The sequence below is a fragment of the Triticum urartu genome, chromosome 4A (genome assembly GCF_056163025.1).
Source record: "Triticum urartu cultivar PI428250 chromosome 4A, HENAU_Tu73, whole genome shotgun sequence".
Lineage (NCBI taxonomy): Eukaryota > Viridiplantae > Streptophyta > Magnoliopsida > Poales > Poaceae > Triticum > Triticum urartu.
The window spans coordinates 605,465,035-605,488,654 of NC_141876.1; the positions used below are offsets into that span (position 1 = coordinate 605,465,035).

Genomic DNA, 23,620 nt, shown 5'->3' on the forward strand with positions numbered 1-23,620 from the left:
CTCAATAAACACACCGCAAAAAGAAGATTACATCGAATAGATCTCCAGAAGAGAGTGGGAGAACTTTGTATTGAGATCCAAAAAGAGAGAAGAAGTCATCAAGCTACTAACTATGGACCCGTAGGTCTGAAGTAAACTACTCACACTTCATCGGAGGGGCTATGGTATTGATGTAGAAGCCCTCCGTGATCGATGCCCCTTCCGGCGGAGCTTCGGAACAGGCCCCAAGATAGGATCTCGTGGATACAAAAATTTGCGGCGGTGGAATTAGGGTTTTGGCTCCGTATCTGATCGTTTGGGGGTACGTAGGTATATATAGGAGGAAGGAGTACGTCGGTGGAGCAACAGGGGGTCCACGAGGGTGGAGGGCGCGCCTGGTGGGGGTGGGCGCGCCCCCTACCTCGTGGCTTCCTCTTTTGTGTCTTGACGTAGGGTCCAAGTCTCCTGGGTCTTGTTCGTTGAGAAAATCACGTTCCCGAAGGTTTCATTCCGTTTGGACTCTGTTTGATATTCCTTTTCTTCGAAACCCTAAAACAGGCAAAAAACAACAATTCTGGGCTGGGCCTCTAGTTAATAGGTTAGTCCCAAAAATAATATAAAGTGGATAATAAAGCCCAATAATGTCCAAAACAGTAGATAATATAGCATGGAGCAATCAAAAATTATAGATACGTTGGAGACGTATCAATACCCCTCTGATTATGAACGTGTTTATGCTTTGTGAGTAGTTACGTTTGTTCCTAGGACATGGGAGAAGTCTTGCTATTAGTAGTCATGTGAATTTGGTATTCGTTCGATATTTTAATGAGATGTATGTTGTCTCTCCTCTAGTGGTGTTATGTGAACGTCGACTACATGACACTTCACCATTATTTGGGCCTAGAGGAAGGCATTGGGAAGTAATAAGTAGATAATGGGTTGCTAGAGTGACAGAAGCTTAAACCCTAGTTTATGCGTTGCTTCGTAAGGGGCTGATTTGGATCCATATGTTTCATGCTATGGTTAGGTTTACCTTAATACTTTTGTTGTAGTTGCGGATGCTTGCAATAGAGGTTAATTACAAGTGGGATGCTTGTTCAAGTAAGGACAGTACCCAAGCACCGGTCCACCCACATACCAAATTATCAAAGTACCGAACGCGAATCATATGAGAGTGATGAAAACTAGCTTGATGATATTCCCATGTGTCCTCGGGAGCGCTTTTCTCTATATAAGAGTTTGTCCAGAATTTTCCTTTGGTACAAAAAGGATTGGGCCACCTTGCTGCACTTTATTTACTTTTGTTACTTGTTGCTCGTTACAAATTATCCTATCACAAAACTATCTATTACCACTTGTTTCAGTACATGCAGAGAATACCTTGCTGGAAACCGCTTATCATTTCCTTCTGCTCCTTGTTGGGTTCGACACTCTTACTTATCGAAAGGACTACGATAGATCCCCTATACTTGTGGGTCATCAGAGGCCTAACAACAACTTTCCTTATAATTCCTTCATAGAAAATATAAAATCATAGAAAATCATCACTCAACATAGCATAGCCTCAGGCATGACCTGCTGCTAGCTCCGCCACTGTGTGACCAAGCATATGCACATCTCCATCTCACTTCATGGACGTCACAGTCTCCTATTAATTGTGTCTGCATTGGCACAATTACCGAACAAACACCAAAGAGATTGGTGGAGGAACTAAAGAAAGAAAAGGTTTTATGAGATCTTCATGCGGGCATGCAGCTCATATCCCATCCACCTTCAGTTTCCGGCTCAAGATTTTACTTCATATGTTATACTATTCAGTAACATTGCTTGATAAACAAATAAAACCGCAAAAACATTTACTTATATCCAAAAGATTTACTAAGACATGTCAACGAGCCATCATGCAAAACCATCATCATATCATGTCTTGGGCGATAGGAATCACTAGCCATGTACATGCCATCACCATTTTCTCATCAACGCCACATCTTTTCAGAGACCAATTTAGAGACTATATCAAAACTAGGGGTGCAAGTTGTAGAGTTCAAATGGAAAGACTAAGATACTAGCTACAAATAAAATTTGAAGGCAATTAAACCACAAAGCACAAAGTTGATGTTGCGAGAAAATTGAGATTCATTACAACATAATTCATTTGCCCGCTGGCACATGCCAACAACACTAGGAATTGTCAAGCTTACTAGCAAAAGAAAAATAGTGCGAGAATGCGAGAAAACAAGAACCATTGCACCACACCAGGTGCTAATTAGTGACATGATTCATCAAAAGACCTTTGTTGCCTCTGAGTTGATTATATTTCTTGTTGACGAGAGTGGCCCCTTCGTTTAAGACTTTTTGATCAAACATTCTCAATGCGCCACATCACAAGGTCTCAACCATTCTGTAAATATAATTGTGTCAGTGTGATTCCAAAAAGGGATGCTACGATAAAATTTCCAATTAAGTAGATGTAAGCATAATTAGGTGTAACATTCGAGGATCCATATTACTTGAAGTTTGATCGAGCACAAATGACATATATTACTGGAAGTTTGTTCACGCACATATGAAATATATAACTTTCTATGTGATCATCACTAATCTAATTATACATTAACTAATGTACACGTATCTATATAAAAATTGTTCCAAATCCAGAAAGAAATGACATATAGATGTACCTGGTGGATTGTAGAAACTCATGTATGGAACCAAATAACGGAATTTCTCTCTCTTCCATAGCTTCTTCCATTGTAGTGTCCTGATATTAACCTCATAGACGCCAAGGTCCGCAGTTATGAAAATGATATCACTGCCCTCCACAGATCCAATCAGTTTAAGCCTTTTGGTTGGATTTTAAATAGGGATAAGGTTCATGAGTTCGACGACTCTATGCATAGTCCATGACACAATTCCATTAACATCCAATTTTCTTGACCATATGTTGAGGGTTACCTTGTCCACATGCGCAAAACCCAAACTGCCATCCTCCAATGCCATGAGGATAGTGGAACCGCTAACGATAGCCCCGGACAATGGTGCATCAATCAGTGATAAGCAATTAGAGCTCAAGTCATATTTGAGAATTTCTACACTATCATCATCATCGTGTGTAAGCATGGAGTGAAGTGCGTTTTCAACAAGGATGGAGGGCATTGAGTCGATGAATGCATCAGGTGCAAGTTGTAGACTAGAGCACATATCGCTCCACTCAACATCAGAGCATGACTTGCTCCAGTCACTTGTCACCGGCGCGGACACACATGCGTGTGCAACACAATTGTCATTGTCTGTCATGTCAAGGCCCAAGAATACCACTTGGAAGGGCCCTGCATGACACGCGTGATGGTCACAACCGCTCGCTGCACAAAAGAGTGCAGTGGCCCCATCAACGTAGCCCATCGACGTGGGCACTTTTAGCTTTCTTTGGCGACCCGTCATGGGGTCCCAAACAACAAGGTGCGTTGGTGCCCAATTCTCCCGAAGGAGAACGCGACCATGGCGGCAGTCCCACACAGGGTATTTATAGTTACCCCCGCGGCCGTCGGGAATGTCTCGACCGAATTTCATGGTGGAGATGAAGCGCGAGGAGGGGGCTTTCCTCGGGAGAAAGTCGAGGGGCCAGAAATAAATGAACCCCAACATGGGAGGAGATCCATGGAACTTACGATAGCGAGCGCGAAAGGCTTGGCAGGAGAGAATACCGAGCCATCGCTTGTTGGCGACGGAGGCACGCACGAGGCACGCGGGCTCGTTCGGCGGGAGGCGAAAGAAGATCTCCTCGAGTAGTTCGTCCGGCAGCAATTGTATGGGCGACGGCGGTGGCGGCGGAGGCATGGTTGGTGGAGGCGAGGGTTTCGAAGGAAAGAAGGTTTGAGAATAGGTTTTTATATTGGTTTTGGACGGTTAGTGTTTCCTGCCAAGATTGACCATCGTATGGGCCATCGAAAGCTCAAGGCTAGCCAAAGAATTGAAAGGGCGAGCTTGGGCTAAAATCAAGACACGCGGGCCCTTGGCAGGCTACCCGGGCCCGAAGGCAGGCCTGCTGCGAGGCTTCCGATCAAGAGGCGAACCCGGTGTATTACGGAACGGGTCTAATTAGATAACTTTTATTTTTATTAAACTACTGATCTGACGGCTACAAACAAAGTGTGTCGAGGAAATGGAGGGTCCGGCTGTAGACGCGTGGCGTGGCCGTGTACGTGTACGGTGACGACTTGGCCGACACGGTGGCGCCCCACCCATGAGGACGCTGACACTAGTTTATCTCTCTCCCCTTCCCCTTTCCCTGTCTGCGCTCCACTCCACAGTCCAACTACCCATCCTCTCCTCCCGAGTCCCGAGTCTGCAGCCAAAGCAGAGCACCACCCAGCCGCCGCCGGAAGAGCACGAGGAGATGAGCTCCGGGACGGGGAAGGTGGTGTGCGTCACCGGCGGCTCGGGCTACATCGCCTCCTGGCTCGTCAAGTTCCTCCTCCAGCGCGGCTACACCGTCCGCGCCACCGTCAGGGACACCGGTCAGTACTCAGGACCCCACCCAACCCCCTTCCTTCCCTTTCGCTCTCCCGGACTGCTCTAGGTGGTGGATCCATGGTTATCGGCTGGTTATTGGTCTCCGCCGCGGCGAGGGATTCATGGATTCAGTGGGCGAGGGACTAGGTTTTGTTCAGGCTGTGAAATTGGAACTGATAGTACAAGGAAGAAGAAGAAGAAGAAGCTGACTGAATTTGTTAGCATGAGTGAGTGGCATGAACTCAACGCCATCTCCGTACTAGTATTATTGTAAATCTTAAGTCTACAATAGTCAAGGGGCAGCCATTCTGACCTGTGAATTTAAAAATACACAACTGATTTTCCATAACACTGTTGCTGGCGTGTTTTGCTGCGACAGTCAATTATTTTCGTTATAAATCTTTTAGATTGTTGGAGTTCAAAATTAACATAAATTCCCTTGTATTCTACGGAGTTAGTTACCAATAGCATACTGTGATTGCTAGTGTTGGGGACTCCCTTAACATAATTCTGGCTCTGGCTCTGTCTCTGTTCACTCACTCCCTACTACTACAGCTATATATCCAAGTCTAAATACAGAGTCAAGTGGCAGCCATTCTCACCTCTGAATTAAAGACTACACAAGTGATTTCTCATAATAGTGTGGCTGTGACAGTCTATTTTTTCATTATAAATCTATTAGATTAGATTGTTGGAGTTCAAAATCAGCATAAATTGGCACTAGGTATGTTTTCTTTTTAATAAAACATCGCATGCCCAGTGCTAACTGAACTGACTGTTCCTTCTTTCAGCCGACCCCAAGAAAACATTGCACCTGCAGGCCCTGGATGGAGCCAAGGACAGGCTGCACTTGTTCAAAGGAAGCTTGTTGGAAGAAGGCTCTTTCGATGCTGCCGTTGCCGGCTGCGATTGTGTCTTCCACACGGCTTCTCCCTTTTATCACAATGTCAAGGATCCCAAGGTTAGTTTCTACTATATCATGACCATCTTGTGCAAAGTTACAGACAGCATTTGCTTGTTCCTTATGCGTGTGCACGGGCCAATGTTTTCTACAGCTAAAACTGTTTATGATTTTCAGTTAGTAAATACAACAGCTTCACCGGACGTTTGTTCTGTATACTTATGTGTGACTTTACTGCCTTGCAGGCTGAGTTACTTGACCCAGCAGTCAATGGAACGCTCAATGTTCTCCGTTCCTGCAAGAAGGCCTCTATCAAGAGAGTGATCGTAACCTCATCCATGGCTGCTGTTGCCTACAATGGGAAGCCAAGGACTCCTGATGTAGTGGTTGACGAGACATGGTTTTCAAGTGCAGAGGTCTGCGAAAAGAATAAGGTAATACGCCTTTCTGTGCTCATAGACCTCTGCTTGTTTTTCACATATGGAGTGGCAATCACGTTAATAAAACATACTATCTGGCTTTGATTGCTCTATATGCCTTTCACTCCGTCTGCACTGAAATGCCCTTATTTTGTTTACTTGATGACTTGCATACCAATTCTGCAAATGCATTGTGCATATGCACCTCTACTGAAATAGAATTTTCTTAGGATAAGAGGGTGATACCATTGTTATTGAAGACCTTGGTTTTGTGTTTTCACACAAGGATGTAGGTTGAGTCCAATGATACACAATCAACAATCCACAACAAGAAGTTTAAGAATAGGAAAGTAACTGTCAATTGATCTTATTCCATCTTTATTTGTGTCATACTATACTATACTTGGTTAGTGTTCAGGGAAAAAAATTATACCTGGTTAACTCAGCACTAATGCCAGTATGTTATAGATGGTCAGTCTCTGTCTGCTGTTACTAAGCAATTGCATAACAACTCTGCATCTACACACTGGTTAGTCAAGATTATGCTGAATACTGCCTCATAGATGTTGAAGCGACATACAATGCCATATAACTGACATCTGCACTTGTAATCATAAGTACATCACTATTATTACTGTATAACTGGCGCATGCACTTGTCATTATAAGTACATCATTCTTCAGTGGGGATATGCATTTGGTTCCTCATACTGACTATAAGCTGCCATAATTTCTGCTTTAACAGGGTTCTTTCGATATTTGTTTCCTCACTTGTAAATTAGATTGCTTTATTTAATTTTGTATGCAAATCTCAAAACTTTACTTCCACATCCTTTTGTATTTCAATTTTAAATCCATGGTTGACTGTACATCATTTATGTTCTCATCTTGTTATCCTGAATATTCGTCTGCTTCAGCAATGGTATGTGCTATCCAAGACCCTTGCTGAGGAGGCTGCATGGAAGTACGCAAATGATAATGGATTAGAAATGATTACAATAAACCCAACAATGGTCATCGGTCCCTTGTTGCAGCCTACACTGAACACTAGCACAGAAGCAATATTGAAGTTTATAAATGGTATGTCTGTATGTGCCTTGATAATTAACTTTTTATAGGTTAACTCTATGCATGTAAGGTAGAGCTCTGTTTTGCCCTATACCCATTTTGCATTTCTCATTTGTTCGAGAGAATACCCAAGCTCGAGATATTCCAATTTCTATTAGCCATTAGCACAATTTCTGAAAATAAACTCAAGATATTTCAAGCGACGCTGAATTATGTTTCTTTCATTTCCTTCTCTCTCTCTCTGTGTGTGTGTGTGTGTGTTTTGGGCACTGGCAAAAGCACTGTGAGATATTGCCATATTGGAATGATTCTACTCTTCATTGTTTGTCTAGCTAATAGGTACATGTACAGTGAATGTTATGAATCTTTTGAGAAATATCAAGAGGACTCTGTTCAATTGGACATTTGATTTGTTTACAATGGGGGGTCTGCCTATGGTACCTTTGTGTTTCTCTCTGGCTTTGCGTTCATTTATTTGGATACTTGGAGCTTCAGGGTCATGAATATATTCTCATCTGGCATAGCGGATGTTTAATGACCAATGGAAAACATGAACTGAATTATTTCTTGTCTAAAAAAAGGGTTAAAATTGCAGTGGTTGTGCCAAAAGAAGTCTACTCTAACAAGACATTTCTGGACAGTTGACAAGAAATCCTTGGTGTTTTCATGCAGGATCATCTTCTACATACGCCAATTTCTGCTTTGGATGGATAAACGTTAAAGATGTTGCCCTGGCACATATCCTTGCATATGAAGTTCCTTCAGCAAACGGAAGATATTGTATGGTTGAAAGAGTCATCCACCACTCGGACCTTGCCAAGATCATACACGAGATGTATCCTGAATTTCCAGTGCCAGACAAGTAAGTTAACATTCAAGTGAATCCCTTGGAATTGAATCGAGAACAGTATACTGTTGGATATTATTTGTTGCTTGTTTCTTGTTGAGGCTTCAGGGACATAATAGATGTTTTCCCAATCATGCATTTCTCAACATTGTAGAGAGCGCTTAATCTGTTCCTTTGCACCATATGGCGACAGGACCCCTGAAGTTAGTTTTTTCCTTTCTTGTGTGCAGGTGTGCAGATGATGCGCCGTTTGCCCCAATCTACCAGGTATCAAAGGACAGGATAAGAAGTCTGGGCATGGAGCTGACACCCCTGGAGACAAGCCTCAAGGAGACTATCGAGAGCTTGAAAGAGAAAGGATTTGTCACTTCTGAGTCGAGCCATCTGTGAAACTTTCTTTGCTTTGGCACCACTAGTGGCAGACGCTGGATGCACACATGTTTATGTGCACCTGAAATAAATCGAGGCATAGTGTATTCTTGAGACATGTATTTGTGGATCTGCTGTGTTTCAATGGATTCAAGTTCCTAGACATGTATAACCAGTACACAAGAATGTATGATGAATGCTTCTAGAAAGATTATCCATCCTGTATTATTTCCTGACGCCTTTTGGAACGCATGAATACGAAAACAGATAGAAAGAAATAACAAGGGATGGTATATTCAAACATACCTGATACGCATGATGTGGTTGGAAGTAACTTTCACAGAACAATACCGTGGCGAAAAATAGAAGATTGAAATGCGCTACGATCTACAAGGGTGCTGTGAAAGATAGAACAGTACTGGCCCTAGTGGAGGTTCAGTTCAGGAACTTCTGAGTTGAGAGAACAGCTACGTATACTTTGAAATGCGCATGAGTTCGGCTGAAGCCTACTACATATGTTGAATCGATAAAATATAACCAGTGACAACAACGATCATTTGCCGTTTACAGATCTTCAGGCTTGAGAGATGGTTACATGCAGGTAGAGGGAGACACATCTGAATACTGCAATTGTGGGTCTGAGAAGAGGTTGAGCAGGTTACAGGTGAAACTCTGTTCTAACCAATGTACACTACTACTTTCTTCAGGAAGCATCAGGGAAACAGAGGTTGGTTGTCACATTATCCCCCCAAATGTAACAACATGTTTCATCTCTTTACATGGATAAAGATGCACAACGAATAACGAACACACACCTAACAGGTTTCTGGAGCTACTGAAGCAATTAAAATCTGTTTGAGATCTTCATAGCCATGCAGCCCCATATCCTATAGTTCACTGAACTTATAGCTCGAGATCCAGTTCGCGTGCTACACTCTTCAGCAACATTGCTTGCTAAAACACAGAACTTAAATCCATCAGATTATTCATTAAGAAAAAACCAGCAAGCCAAGGTGCAAAAAGCTTCATCATACCATCTCTCGGGAAACAGAAACCACTCCCTAACAGTGCATCTTTTGAGAGATGAATTTAAAGATTGGATCAAAGCTGGGACAGGGCAAACTGTAGAGTTTTTAAAATGGTAATACCGAGTTACTGTCTGCAAATGCTTTTTCAAGTAAATTCTACAACAGGGTACATCAAATTAGAGGTTCATTACAAAGATAATCAATTCACTCGGCCACTAACACGGGAGATTATCAAGCTAACTGACAAAAGCTACCAACAACATGGGAAAACAAGCAAGCACCGCTTCACCAAAAGGGCTACTGAATGATGACATAATTCATCAGGACTTCGCGAGACCCCTGTTGCCTCCAAGTTTGTCACCTATCTTGTTGATGAGTGTAGCCTCGTACATATTCAACCACACATTCTTAATGCACCGCGTCACTGGGGGTCACCCTTTCTGCAAACATAGGTTTGTCAGTATGATTCTAGAAGGGGGATTACATGCATGATACTGTATAAATTGCAAATTAAGCATAATTAGTTGTAACCACACGGCACTTAAAGTTTGTTCACACCCATTTCAAACATAACTTTCAATCCGATTAGGCATTCAATGTTTTGTTTATTCCACTAACTTGTATGGAGTATTATTGAAGAGTTGTTCCCACATCACAAAAGAAAGGACATATAGATACAAACATACCTTGTGAATTGTAGAAACTTATGTATGGGATGAAAGCTTGAAACTTTTCTCTCTCCCATACTTTCTTCCACTGTAGTGACTTCAAATTAATCTTGTATATGCCAAGATCTGTGGTCACGAAAATGATATCGGTGCCTTCCATAGATCCAATCAGCCTAAGTCTTTTCTTTGGATTTTGAATGGGAAGAATGTCATTGATATTGATGACTGTACGCTGAGTCCATGATGCAACTCCGTCAGAACCCATGTGCCTTGACCACAGATTGAGGATTAACCCACCCATATGTGCAAACCCCAAACAGTCATCCTCCATCGCCATGAGGATAACATCATCAGCAAGCGGCATATCAATCAATGATAAGCAATTAGTGCTCAGGTCGTACTTGAGAATTCCTACTAGGCGATCATCGACGCGGTCACAAAGCTTGAAGTGAAGTGTGTCTTTGGACGAAGACAGGAGGCGCTTCGTGGATGTACACATCGGAGTCAAGTTGAAGGCCGGAGCATGGATTGCTCCAGTTATCAAAATGAGAACGGTATATGCTCAACAAAATGGGGTTGCTGTGGTCACCTGTCACCGGCAAGGTCACCCACGCCTGTGCAACACAATCATGAGCATCAGTCTTGTTCAGAGCGATGAAGACGACCTGGAAGGGCCCTGCGTGCAGTGGCGTAGCCAGCCCGATTTGTCAGGGTGGTTTGGTAATAGAAATATTTACACAAGTTTTGTTTTATTTTAAACGAAATGTTTTTACTACACTATACATAAGCTATGGGGGAATTCCAGGATGGTCCATGGACCACCCTGGCCACCCCCTAGCTACGCCACTGCCTGCGTGGCACGTACTGTGGTCACAACCACTTGCCGCGCAGAGCACCGCTGCCCCATAGCTTTTGTCATCCACCAGGACGGGCGCATCCAGCTCCCTCTGGCAGCCCATCATGTTCATAGCCTGCATCGCCAAGGAGAACACGACCAGGGCGGCAGTCCCACGCATCATATTCCCAGTCCCCCAGTCATCGTCGGGAATGCACGGACGAAATTTCGTGGTGGGGACAAAGTGTGGGATGTTATCTTCCATCTTCGGGCGGGAGTTCCAGTGGCAGGAATAAAGGAAGCCGGGCATGGGGGGGAACTCCATGGAACTCACGGTAGCGGCCGCGAAAGCGAGCGCCGGAGAGGAGGCCAAGCCAGAACTTGCTGGCAAGGGAGGCGCGCACAAGGTGCTCAGCCTCGTCCGGCGGCAGGCGGAGGAAGATCTCCTCCAGAAACTCGTCCGGCAACGCCGATGCGGGCGGCGACATGGAGGGTCGAGGCGGTGAGGGTTTGGGGAATTTTTGAGCTGCCGCGACGGCGGAGGGGGGAGATAAATCCGGAGAGAATTATTTGGGGTGTTTGGTTTCAGTGACTTTTTTGTGTTGGGATTAGAAAAAGTCCCTAGCAAAGCAAACAGGGTGGGACTGTTTTGGAATTTTTTGCTAAAAGTCCTTAGAAGCACCTCCTTGAGAGTCTTTTTTAAAAAGTCTCAGGGACTAGAAAAAGTCCTAGGACTAGAGAACCAAACACCACCTTTATCTGTCTCTTTCTTAATATTTCTTCCCCTTTTGACACTGAAACTTTATTTTATTCTCTTTATAATATTTATGTTAGTTTTAACCACGAACACCTTTATGTGCAACATGAAAAGTCATTTCTACCCCGCGTTAGCCCGCTGAAAAGGCAGAAGCGCATGTGATGTGGCCCATGCGTTCTCTCCTGATTCCTCACCCAAACCCTAAGGGCTCCTTTGATTCAAAGGAATTATTTAGGATTTTTGGAGGATTGAAATCCTTAGGAATTTTTCCTATGTCGGCCCTTTGATTCATAGGATTGGATCCCATAGAAATTTATCCTATGGAATCGTTTGTACTATATTTCATAGGAAATCTAACATCCACTCCAACCTCTTTTTACAATTTCTTTGTTTTTCATGTGGCATCAAACACTCTTTGCTAATCCTATAGGATTCAAGTTGACATGCCACTGCAATCCTATACTTTTCCTATTCTTACATTTTCAAAATCCTGTGAATCAAAGAGGCCCTAACTCTATGACGGCGGCGGCGGCACGAGACACATAGGGACGGTGGCGGCGGCGGTATGGCAGAGGGCATGGTCGAGGCTGTTGCGGATGGCGCGGAAGACGACGACGAAGCAACTACTGCAGAGACTTGAGAGCGCTCTATGCGCCGTCGAGGAAGGCCACGACCATACAACGGACTCGCTTTGGGCGACAACGGTGGAGAGGCGGACGGGCAAACGGCGTCAAGTTGAAGACAGGAGGCGCTTCGTGGATGTACACATCGGAGTCAAGTTGAAGGCCGGAGCATGGATTGCTCCAGTTATCAAAATGAGAACGGTATATGCTCAACAAAATGGGGTTGCTGTGGTCACCTGTCACCGGCAAGGTCACCCACGCCTGTGCAACACAATCATGAGCATCAGTCTTGTTCAGAGCGATGAAGACGACCTGGAAGGGCCCTGCGTGGCACGTACTGTGGTCACAGCCGCTCGCAGCGCAGAGCACCGCTGCCCCATAGCTGTTGTCCACCAGGACGGGCGCATCCAGCTCCCTCTGGCAGCCCATCATGTTTATAGCCTGCATCGCCAAGGAGAACACGACCATGGCGGCAGTCCCACGCATCATATTCCCAGTCCCCCAGTCATCGTCGGGAATGCACGAACGAAATTTCGTGGTGGGGACAAAGTGTGAGATGTTATCTTCCATCTTCGGGCGGGAGTTCCAGTGGCAGGAATAAAGGAAGCCGGGCATGGGGGGAGCTCCATGGAACTCACGGTAGCGGCCGCGAAAGCGAGCGCCGGAGAGGAGGCCAAGCCAGAACTTGCTGGCAAGGGAGGCGCGCACAAGGTGCTCAGCCTCGTCCGGCGGCAGGCGGAGGAAGATCTCCTCCAGAAGCTCGTTCGGCAACGCCGATGCGGGCGGCGACATGGAGGGTCGAGGCGGTGAGGGTTTCTGGTGGGGAATTTTTTAGCTGCTGCGGCGGCGGAGGGGGGGAGATAGATCTAGAGAGAATTCCTTATCGGTCTCTTTCTTAATATTTCTTCCCCTTTTGACACTGAAACTTTATTTTATTCTCTTTATAACATTTACGTTAGTTTTAACCACGAACACCTTTATATGCAACATGAAAAGTCATTTCTACCCCGTGTTAGCCCGCTGAAAAGGCAGAAGCGCGTGTGATGTGGCCCATGCGTTCTATCCTGATTCCCCACCCAAACCCTAACTCTATGACGACCACGGTGGCGACACAAGACACCTAGGGACGGTGGCATGGCAGAGGGCATGGTCGAGGCTGCTGTGGATGGCGCGGTGGACAATGACGAAGCAGCTACTGCAGAGACCGGAGAGTGCTCTGTGCGCCGTCGAGGAAGGCCACGACCATACAACGGACTCGCTTTGGGCGACAACGGTGGAGCGACCGACTGGCGAACAACGGCCAAGGAGTAATTGAGAAGGGGCAAGGCGACGCTATGCAGCGGCGGAGCGCGGCCAAACAAAACTGTTGTACATGACCGAAACACATAGTAGTGGCCGGAGCTTGTGAGCACAACACACTTGTTTATTTCAAGGGAATTTGTAATTTCCGAACGTTCTGTTTTTGTCATTAGATCCGAACGATCTACCCGCCGCTCGATCCACGTCGCGTTGGGAGCGATCCTAATTCTGCGTCGCGTTGGGAGCTCGTGCAGAAACACTAGTGTGATGTGTAGGATTCGAACCTTGCACCTCTTGGCAGCGGGCCGAGCTAGCTAACCACCTCGCCTAACTTCCGTTTTTTCAAAGAATTAAAACAAACAAGCTATTTAACCTGTCTACTCTACTACGTTTGCACAAAAATAAGTTGGTCCAGTTTCTGATTTTTTTGGCACTTAATTAGATTGTTACCCATCGAAGTTAGTGATCGGCAAACCAGCAACCTAGCTCGTCCATTCACCCCTTTGGTTTTTAAAGGTTATTTGGCAAATGTTCTGTTTTTTGGAACGCCGTTGAATGTCTTGCTCGATACCAGCGGTAACTCGTGTGTAAATTGCATGGTAATGTACACACAACAGGCATGGTAACTGTTTGCTGCGAGAGAAAAAAGTTGCTGAAAAACATCCTCTGATAACTCATGTGTAATTATCATGATAATATATGCACAATGAAGTTGATAACCTACTTAGCCTAGGTGTGATAATTTTTTTGACTATGAGAAAAGAAATTGTTGAGAAACTTACCCTCGATACTTTTTGTGCAAACAACACGGTCTTATACACATAACAAAGTTGATAACTCACTACAAACCCCACGATAACTTTTGACCCCGGGATAAAAGTTTGCTAAAAAACATACCCTGATAACTTCTGTGTTAATAGCATGATAATATACATATAACAGAACTGATAACTTACTCAATCCAGCCGTGGTAACTTTTTCACCAGGGAAAAAAGTTGTTGAAAAATACCTCCCATTAACTCATGTGTAAACAACATGATAATACGAGAGCTGATAACTCATGTACAAACATCACGGAAATTTTTTGACCGAGTGGATGAAAATGGTTGAAAAACATGCCCCGATAACTTTTATGAAACATGATAACATACACACAATAAAGCTGACAACTCACTACAAACACCACAATCACTTTTGACCCCGAGATAAAAGTTTGATGAAAAACATACCCCGGTAACTTCTGTGTAAATGACATGGTAACTTATGTATGACAAGCGTGATAACTTGCGTAGCCCAGATGTGGTAACTTTTGGTCCGAAAAAAAAGTGATCAGCACATATCAACATGGGATCTACTTTTGAAGATCTCGTCGAGTCGATTTTTTTTGTGAAGATGGTTTTTCAATCGGAGCGACTGTTTAAGCTAGAAAACATTTTGAAGTTTGAAAAAAGAAAGAATCTAAGATGACATCAGCTTTTTGTCATTTAGTGCATATATGCATGTAATTAGAGGAAGAAGTGTAGGTGGAAGGAAAATTAGTCATTCTAATGCATGCGTGTATATAATTAGAGTGAAGTAAGGATGTTCTTGCCTATTGCTAAAATCCGAACGTTTGGTTGTTATAAAAGTCCTTCAAATTGTAACATGATTCAAAGACTATTGCAGCAGAATGGAATTTTAAGTGTTGAATTCACCATCGATAGTAATATGATCTCAACTAGTACTGCTGCAGATCACTTTTGGCCCCTTCTCCTTCGGGAAAAGTTTACAATCAACCGACTGATTTCTTGCGTGGCATCAGCCGCCCGCTCCGCCGCTCGATTCCACTCACGCGTGTTCCGTGATTAGAGCGCCGCATGCAGGCTTCTGTGCATGATGCGGGTCCCCACTACTACTTCTACGCGGTACATTTCATTTTTAAATCCTAAGCCTAGTATTTTTTGGTGACCATGGTATTGCAACATCCTCTTTGTTGCAAGAAAAATTTATGCAACATTAGGTATGTTTCAAATCTCTCTTCCGTTGAAAAAATTCTGCAACATTAGCTTTGTTGCAAAAAATTTTTTTTGCAACATTAGCTTTGTTGCAGAAAAAAATTCTGTAATTTTTTTTCAACAACATCATCGCAGTTGCAAAGTTTCTGCAACAAGACCATTGTTGCAAAAGTTACATCACGTCTTCGCACAAAGTCTCTGTTTTAGCAACAACCAACTTGTTGCAATTTGTGACGCTCACGTAGGGAGATCTAACGGCGTGGGAGGTGGGCTTGTTTCTGCAACACCGTGCTTGTTGCAGAAAGGAGGTGGGGAACGTGGGTGGTACATTGGACGTCCAGCAGCGCGTCCATCCAACGGCCAGCTAGATGGCGGATGTTTTCAATTCATCCACCGGCGGACGCCTAGCAGCCCCTTCTCCTTCTGGATTAATAATCAAAAGCAAAATTTAAGTGCAGCTCGTGTCCACTGGAAGTAATTAAGGAAACCACTAGGATGCATCTCGTGCGCCTCACCCGGGCGATCCCTCTTGTCCGTTATATTTTTTTCCCTTCTTGTGTGTTATGAACATCTTTTTTTGGGCAGAAACCTGGTTGATGTAATAGTTACAAGAGGTCCAGTACTATTTTTTGTGTATGTACATGTGCACTCGCCCCTTCTATATACGCATAATTTCAAAGCATCTTTTACTGTACATTTTGTTTCTTTGCTCGGTACAAAATGTATTGCAAGTGTTGTTCGTTGTTTTTTGCTTTGTCCAAATATACTGAATTCCCTCTACAGACTCAGTCTTTTTTTCCTTTGTTTGAATATAACACAGACAGTTATGTACGCAATAGTGATAGTCTGATGCCCTTTTAAGTGAGCAGGTAGATGAAGCACAAAAAAAAACAAGAACCCTATCTGATAAAGGAAAATTTGTGTCAAGTGTATAACAGGCTCATTGATTATTTTGTTATTAAACATTGCTTCCTGGAGATGACAAATCAAACACGCTAAGAAGGCAAAGCAATGGCCGAAAATTTGTCTGATTTCCTGTGCTTGGGTACGAGCTGGTTTGTAGCAAAGGAAGATACTCTGCCTTTTTACAGTGGTAGATTTTATAGTAAGGGGGGGTACTCTGTTTTTTTAGACGGAAGATACTCTGCTTTGTGGCAAGGGGAGATACCGTGTTACTTCTACCCCATTTTTGTACATCTAGGCTTAATAACAAGATTATACTCTTTGTCAAGTAACTTTGTGATGGTGCGCTTCTCATGTTGAGGCCCTTATGTTTCATGAGACGATTGATTGTAAGTACGCATAAAAAACATTCATGTGTAATCTTTAATTGGTAATACAGACTTGATTATGTGCCACTATTTTGTGCATCAGATCTGGTAAGGCTCTTCTTGTTTTTTTTTGTTCCATTTCTTTGTTTGTTCAGCAAATGACATATTGATTCAAGTTATTGTTTGGAGAAGCTGAGACTAGGTCCTTTCAAAAGGTATAAAAGTAAAGAATTGGTGTCAAATAACGAAAGAAGATATTTGAATGATGTTGGTTTTGAAATTGTCATGATTATGCATCCTCGCTGTTGTAATGCCACAGTCAAAGCCCCTTTACCCGTGCTTTTACTTCTATCTTTCATATATGGCCCAATATACACATGTTTGCAATTGTTCATGTTTCTTCTGGATATGCACAAGTCCTTTCGTCTCAATTTTATTACATGAGCATTCTTGTTACACTGAAATTGTCAAAGATTGAAATGTTTCCGCCAACAAACCGAAGTGTCATTTTCAAATCCATTTGATTTGTGCTTCGTCTTACTATGAACGGTGCCGCTTCCCTTTTTTTCTCCGTGGCAACACACGGGCATTCGACTAGTACATTAACTAAAAGTGGGATGCTTTATTGTGTGAAAAGAGATCGATGCATAAAAATGATATCTTCCATTACTCTCACAGTTATGGGGTATGACAGTTAGCCATTCCATCACATTAATTTGCCTTTAGGATTGAATGCAAGAATACATTTATCACTATTAAATTATCAGGAGACTTCAATCATGTTTCTTTGAACACAACTTACCACATGCTTTAAGATTTATTTTAAATGAGCATGTAAATATTATTACTGCAAATATTGTAAATCTTAGAAAACAACATGCAGCGTGTGCCCTGCAAGGCTTGCTAGTATCCTCAGTTCCCCGCAGATAACACACATACTATGCAATGGCATCCATCAGGAGCACATTCACCGTAAACCTTGCCCGAGTGATATGTTTGTTTGCATTGTGTCAGACATGCATCTTTGGATGGACATGACTTGGAGACAATGTGCATATCGCAACGCTGGGGGAAATAGGATCCATCGTCTATACTCTCCTTTGACATAACACCTACAAATTCAATGGTAATTAGAATGTTTCATACACATGTCCATTAGAAAATAAGAACCATGCCCGCAAAATACCTGAACAAAGCACCAAAAGGACGAGGCCTAGGAGCACCACCTTGGTAGTCATCATCCTTGATAGAAGAACTTGTGGACCGTAGGAGGAATTGTTTATATGAGCTGTGTTTCGAATGGCAATATTACTTTCTGTGTTGTCGATGAATAGATCCGGAGTGATCCTTTATATAGCAGCCATGGTGCTTGTTATATGTGGAATAAATTAATAATGTATTCTCATTTTTGAGAGATATTAATAACATATTCTAAGTCAGGTATATTTTGATTCTTCTTTTATTCTTTAGAAATCAACTTATCATGTTTGCTAAATATTTTGCTATACGGGCTCAAATTAGGACCCATTTAATGGGGGTGCTTATGTATTGCTCTTGGGGAGCGGTACAGACGGGTCGCCTACAACGCGTACAATTGGGCTAGCTCAGTAATGCACACAACTCTTCACCCGATTTTCCTGGCGCGATATTTTTCCTCAAAAAATCACAACACATTTTTTCACTTTATTTTTTAATCTGGGTTGGCTTTTCATGAATTTAAAAATGCTCATGAATTCGAATAATATTCATGAATGTGAAAATGTTCCCGGAAACAAATATTGTTCTAGAATTTGAAAATATATTCATGATTTAAAAAACTGTTCATGGATTCAAAATGTCCATGAATATGAAAAACGTCCATGGATTCAAAAGATATACGTGAAATTTGACATTATTCCGAATTTGAAAGTATATTTATGAATTTATAAATCTTGGTGAATTTTTAAAAATATTCAATTTTTTGGAAAGCTTCCAGAAATTAGAAAAATGTTCATGAATTAAAAAGATCACACAGAAAAGTGTAAGAAATTAAAGTCCAAATGTCGACGTGGTGGAGACATGCTATAGGCCATCGCAATGAGAGATGTAACAATTGTATATCTCTCGGTGCAATCTGCTATGGCCTAGCCTGGTGGCTGGTGCGTACTTCTAAACCTGTAGCAATCTGACTGTGCGTTGTGGACGAAAGGCAGTAATCGACTTATCTAGTACAGTTTCGGCATGAATCCATCTTGATCTTTTTTTTTGTTGATATTCTATTTTTGCATATTTGTTCACTCCATTTCTTGAGCTGACGACATATTATGGTTTCTTTGTCTATCGAGGTTCGCAAGCATGAAAAGTTGAAAACCAAAAAACTAGAAGTGACAATGGTGTGTACAGTGCCCTAACAAGATGAAAGTTTTTAGTTGGCGAATCGCCCACACTGTTGTTTACCCACTGGCGCTGAAGCTGCAGTGAAGATCAACTCCCACTGATTATGTTTGCTACTCCCTCCGTCCCATAATGTAAGACGTTTTTCGACACAACATCTTACATTATGGGACAGAGGGGGTACTTTTGTGCTCGTATTGTCAGTTTGCTAAGGAAATTTGAGAATGTGTTAAATCAGAATTCAGCATCAGCCTGAACCTTTTTTCAGAATTAAACAGTGGCTGCTACATTGGCCATGGTGTGTATGTATTCCTGGACAATGAAGCATATGAAACTGATACATAACCATACAAGAAGCACCATCTAGCACTCTCAAAGTTTCCAACACTTATCTCCTCTCAAAGTTCCACCCCGGTGTTGTTAAAGTTCTTCTCTTCTCTGGCCGTTGCCAGGATCCAATCTCTCCCTGTTGCCTCGTACTTAACCCATGTTGCCTCGTAGTACTTTACATGTAGTACTATTTCGGTTCGCAAGGATAATTTTAAGATTTATCTGCCATCGTTATGTCTTGGCCTAAAGAAAAAGCAGCAAAAGTCTGAACATGCCCTATCGTCTGCTGATCATTTGAACCTTCTCTGGGAGGGGAGTTCAGAGATTGGACCAAAGGGAGAGAAAACTGTACACTTCTCCAAAAAAGATATGCCAGCAAACAATTTCTTTCTCAAATAAAACTAAGCATTAAAAGATGGTTTTAGCTGAGCTCATATAATTATGTTACAACAAGAACATGAATTTGCATTCACAATCTTGGCAACAAGATCCAGTAATCTTAAATAGGAAACAAAAAAAGAGAACTAAAATCAGCCACAAAGATTACTGCGGTAACATTATGTTGCTCAAAAAGTACTCATTTGCTGCAGTAACATAACCTGACATGTAGTGCTAGTTCAGCACTTCAGTTCACAAGGTTAGTTATGATTTACAACCAAACCATGCACAAGCCATCATCATCTCTTGATTGGCAGATAATCCTAGCTCAGGACATGCCCTCATACTCTGCTGATCATCCGAACCTCCTCTGGGAGAGAATTTGAGGTTGGACCAAAAGCAGGGAGAGCAAACTATACAGTTCTTTAAATGGTACTACATGCAGATACATATAATTTTTTTTATCAAACTGACTCACAAAAGTCCAAATTCTCAATAAAAATTAGGCATATACATTTTGTGAAAACACAAATTAGCAGATTTGATCACGTAAATTTGCATGTAAATGCTTTACTACCCTATGTACATGAGTGATTCTTTTTAGAACATTTTGAAACTTCACAGTTCTCAGATTTTTTAAACTGTCCAAGCGAGCTTGGCTTCAACCATTCCATGTCGAGCACCCTGCCCTTCAGCATACTGAAATTTTTTCGATACGTGCATATGCCATAATGGAGATGATAACTTACTGAAGCCTCAGGTATACCCAGAACAGCAAGCAATTATCTAGCAATGTGTACTAATAAGATCCGAATACGAGGAACGGGTGAATGCAGAAAAACAGCCAACTCAAAAGACAATTCATTTTTTTCATGAAGGATGAACAATATTAACTAGCTATCAGGCATTTGGAACAGAGCCATACTTCGTCCAAATATAAAGAAATGTGTGTTCATGATTTTGAGAAAAAGATCTTATCTAAGGAAAATCTGTGAATATCAAAGCAGTTGCAATGATCACTGTAGCAGTGCCTCTGAAAAAAACATACAAACATCTTCATCTCACTATATGGACATTGCAGTCTACTATTATGTGCACCGCAGGCCAAAAAAATGCAACAAATAACGAACTACTCAAGATCTTCATTCAGTTTTGTTGAGCTAGTGAAGCAAAATAAAATCTTACAAGATCTTCAGGCAGCAATATCTGTAGTTCCCTGAACATATAGCTCAAGATTCAGTTTACATCTTGTACTCGCCAGTAACATTGCTTTGCTAAAAATGAACACTAACCAAATTCACTCAATTAATTAAGGCATATCAGTGAGCCAACATGAAGAAACTATCGTCATCTCTACTTCTCTAGAGCGAGACAAACAACTAGTTGTAGACATGTCATTATTATCAACTCATCAAAGTTCAAAAGTAACTCCTTGGAGAGATGAATTTAGAGAGTTGGGAGAGCAAACTGTAGAGTGTAGAGTTTTCAGAATGATAAGAAAAAGCATCCGTCTGCAGATGCATTTTCCAGCAAATTAAACAACAGAGCACATGGTTCGTACTGCAGCAGCAAGAATTGGAGGTTCATTACAAGATACTCCATTCACCCGATTACACGCGCCAACGACATGGGGAAACTATCAAGCTGACTGACAAAAGCGAAAAACAATATGAGAAATCAAGCAAGCACCACTGAACCAAAAGAGCTACTAAATAGTGACATAATTCATCACAAGACCCCTTTCGCCTCCAAGCTTGTCATCTTTCTTGTTGATGAGAGTGGCATCCTAACCTGAGCATATTCAACCATACCTTGTCAATGTTCTGCGTCACAGGGAGTGGGCGTCACCCTTTCTGCATACATAGTTTTGTCGATGTGATTCCAAAAAGGGGATGACATGATACGATATAAATAGCCACTTAAGTAAGCATACTAAGATGTAATTACATAGCACTCAAAGTTTGGTTGGGAACATTTGAAATGTAACTTGATATCTGATCAGCAATGTTTTTAAGGCGGTAAGGTGACCTAAGGCGAGCACCCACCGCCCTGACGCCTGAGGGGGGATGCCTAAGTGCTTAAAGTGGGCATAATTGCAAGGCGCTGCCAGGGTGCCATGCCGCCTAAGTGTCCAAGGCGGGATGCTTTAAAACAATGCTGAATACATTGTTTTGTTTGTTCCACTAACTTATATGGAGTATTTCTTAACATTTGTCCCCAACTCACAATAAAGGGCTATACCTTAAAAAGTAAAAACCATACTGATTAGAGATTCATTGTTTTGTTTCTTCTACTAACTTATATAGTATTACTTAACAGTTGTCCCCAAATCAGAACAATGGACATATAAATAAAACTATACCTTGTGGATTGTAGAAACTCATGTATGGAATCAAAGAACGGAAAATTTCTCTCTTCCATATCTTCTTCCATCGCTGCGGCTTGACATTAATCTCGTAGATGCCCAGATCTGTGGTCACGAAAACGGTATCACTGCCCTCCACTGATCCAACCAGTATAAGGCTAATTTCCTCAGGATTTTGGATGGGTAGAAAGCTCCTGAGATTGGTAATTCTACATTGACTCCATGCCGCAACTCTGTTGGAATCCATCAGTCTTGACCATATGTAGAGGGTTAGCTTATCCACTAGTGCAAACCCCAAGCTGCCATCCTTCATCGCCATGAGGATAGGGGCACTGGCAATTGGAGAATACTGAACCGGTGCATCAATCGTACTTGAGAATTTCTGCACTGCCGTCATGAACATACTTAAGCATGAAGTGAAGTGCTCCTTGGACAAGGACAGGGGGCATTGGCTTGATGAATGCATCGGCTGGAAGATGAAGATCAGGGCATGGCTCGACCCACTCATCGAATTGAGGGACGGGCTTGCTCCAGTCACCAGTCTCTGGCAAGGACACACAGGCGCGTGCAACACAATCATCATGTTCATCTTCTTTCGTGTACAGGGAGCTGACAAAGACCACCTGGAAGGGAGCCGAGTGACAAGTGCGGTGGTCACAGCCGCTCACGGCGCAGAGCACCGCGGCAGCGTGGCTGTCGTCCGAGATCCATGGGGCGGGCAGCTTCCTCCGGCAACCCGTCATGGGGTCCCAAACGACGAGCGGCATAGGTAACTGGTTTGAACCCCCAAGGAGGACGCGGCCATGGCGGCAGTCCCACGCAGTGTAGTAAATGTTCCCCCATTCGTCGTCGGCCCATTCGTCGTCGGGAATGCGCGCGCCGAATTTGGCGGTGGATGTGAAGTGTGGGATGGGGTCATCTACCTTGGTGGGGTGGGAGCCGTAGTGCCAGGTATGAAGGAAACCCAGCATGGGGGGAGCTCCATGGTGCTCGTGGTAGCGACCGCGGAAGCGAGGGGACGAGAGGAGGCCGAGCCAGAGCTTGCTGGCGAGGGAGGCGCGCAGGAGGTGCGCGGGCTCGTCCGGCGGGAGGCGGAGGAAGATCTCCTCGAGGAGCTCGTCCGGCAGCGATGGCGCGACGGCGGCATGGCGGAGGCGAGGGTTTCAGTCGGGAAGGGATCGATGTGGATGTGGAGTGGAGTTGTGCGTGGGGAGCCTCCGACAGGTGGGACCGCCGATGATGGCCGATCGGTCAATTTTTGGGGTTCACAGAGTTCCACAACCTCCGAGGATTCTGTTTTTATCTTTGGCTGATCCAGTTTATATATAAGCTGCTCGAGTTTCTGCAATTAAGGAAACTAGTATAATGCCCGTGCATTGCCTTGTGTTACCGTGTCCTTAAATCATTTTGTTTCTTATCATATCCTCATGTGTCCTTAAATCATTTTGTTTCTTATCAACTATCTTGATCATTAGTCATTCTGATGATAAGGATACTCATTCTTGCCACGACAAACAGACCGTTTGACCTTGATGAAGCCATCATTAGGAGATACGAATGAAGGTCAGTTCAAATGCTAATTATTTTTCATTTCCGTCACCCTAA

At 43.1% G+C, this 23,620-nt stretch overlaps 2 protein-coding genes and 3 pseudogenes across 4 annotated transcripts; 1 reads left to right on the forward strand and 4 right to left on the reverse strand.

Annotated features, from left to right (window-relative positions):
* Window positions 1-2,676: 2,676 nt before the first annotated feature.
* LOC147977229 (uncharacterized) lies at window positions 2,677-3,819 on the reverse strand. Its single transcript, XM_087519926.1, has one exon. The coding sequence runs from the start codon at window positions 3,814-3,816 to the stop codon at window positions 2,836-2,838; it is 981 nt and encodes a 326-aa protein (XP_087376052.1). The 5' UTR covers window positions 3,817-3,819; the 3' UTR covers window positions 2,677-2,835.
* A 436-nt stretch (window positions 3,820-4,255) lies between these two features.
* On the forward strand, window positions 4,256-8,322 carry LOC125553177 (phenylacetaldehyde reductase). Its single transcript, XM_048716964.2, has 6 exons — window positions 4,256-4,496; window positions 5,283-5,452; window positions 5,638-5,826; window positions 6,728-6,890; window positions 7,551-7,740; window positions 7,956-8,322. The coding sequence occupies exons 1-6, from the start codon at window positions 4,376-4,378 to the stop codon at window positions 8,113-8,115; spliced, it is 993 nt and encodes a 330-aa protein (XP_048572921.2). The 5' UTR covers window positions 4,256-4,375; the 3' UTR covers window positions 8,116-8,322.
* Window positions 8,323-9,000: 678 nt separating this feature from the next.
* LOC125554400 (uncharacterized) lies at window positions 9,001-10,767 on the reverse strand (annotated as a pseudogene). Its single transcript, XR_015602307.1, has 3 exons — window positions 10,656-10,767; window positions 9,809-10,466; window positions 9,001-9,562 (listed from the first exon to the last, which is right to left on the reverse strand). The product of XR_015602307.1 is annotated as an uncharacterized LOC125554400 (transcript).
* Window positions 10,768-12,029: 1,262 nt separating this feature from the next.
* LOC147977230 (uncharacterized) lies at window positions 12,030-12,846 on the reverse strand (annotated as a pseudogene).
* Window positions 12,847-19,111: 6,265 nt separating this feature from the next.
* On the reverse strand, window positions 19,112-23,172 carry LOC125554397 (uncharacterized; annotated as a pseudogene). The gene is made up of 2 exons (XR_015602308.1): window positions 22,013-23,172; window positions 19,112-21,503 (listed from the first exon to the last, which is right to left on the reverse strand). The product of XR_015602308.1 is annotated as an uncharacterized LOC125554397 (transcript).
* Between the last annotated feature and the right edge of the window lie 448 nt (window positions 23,173-23,620).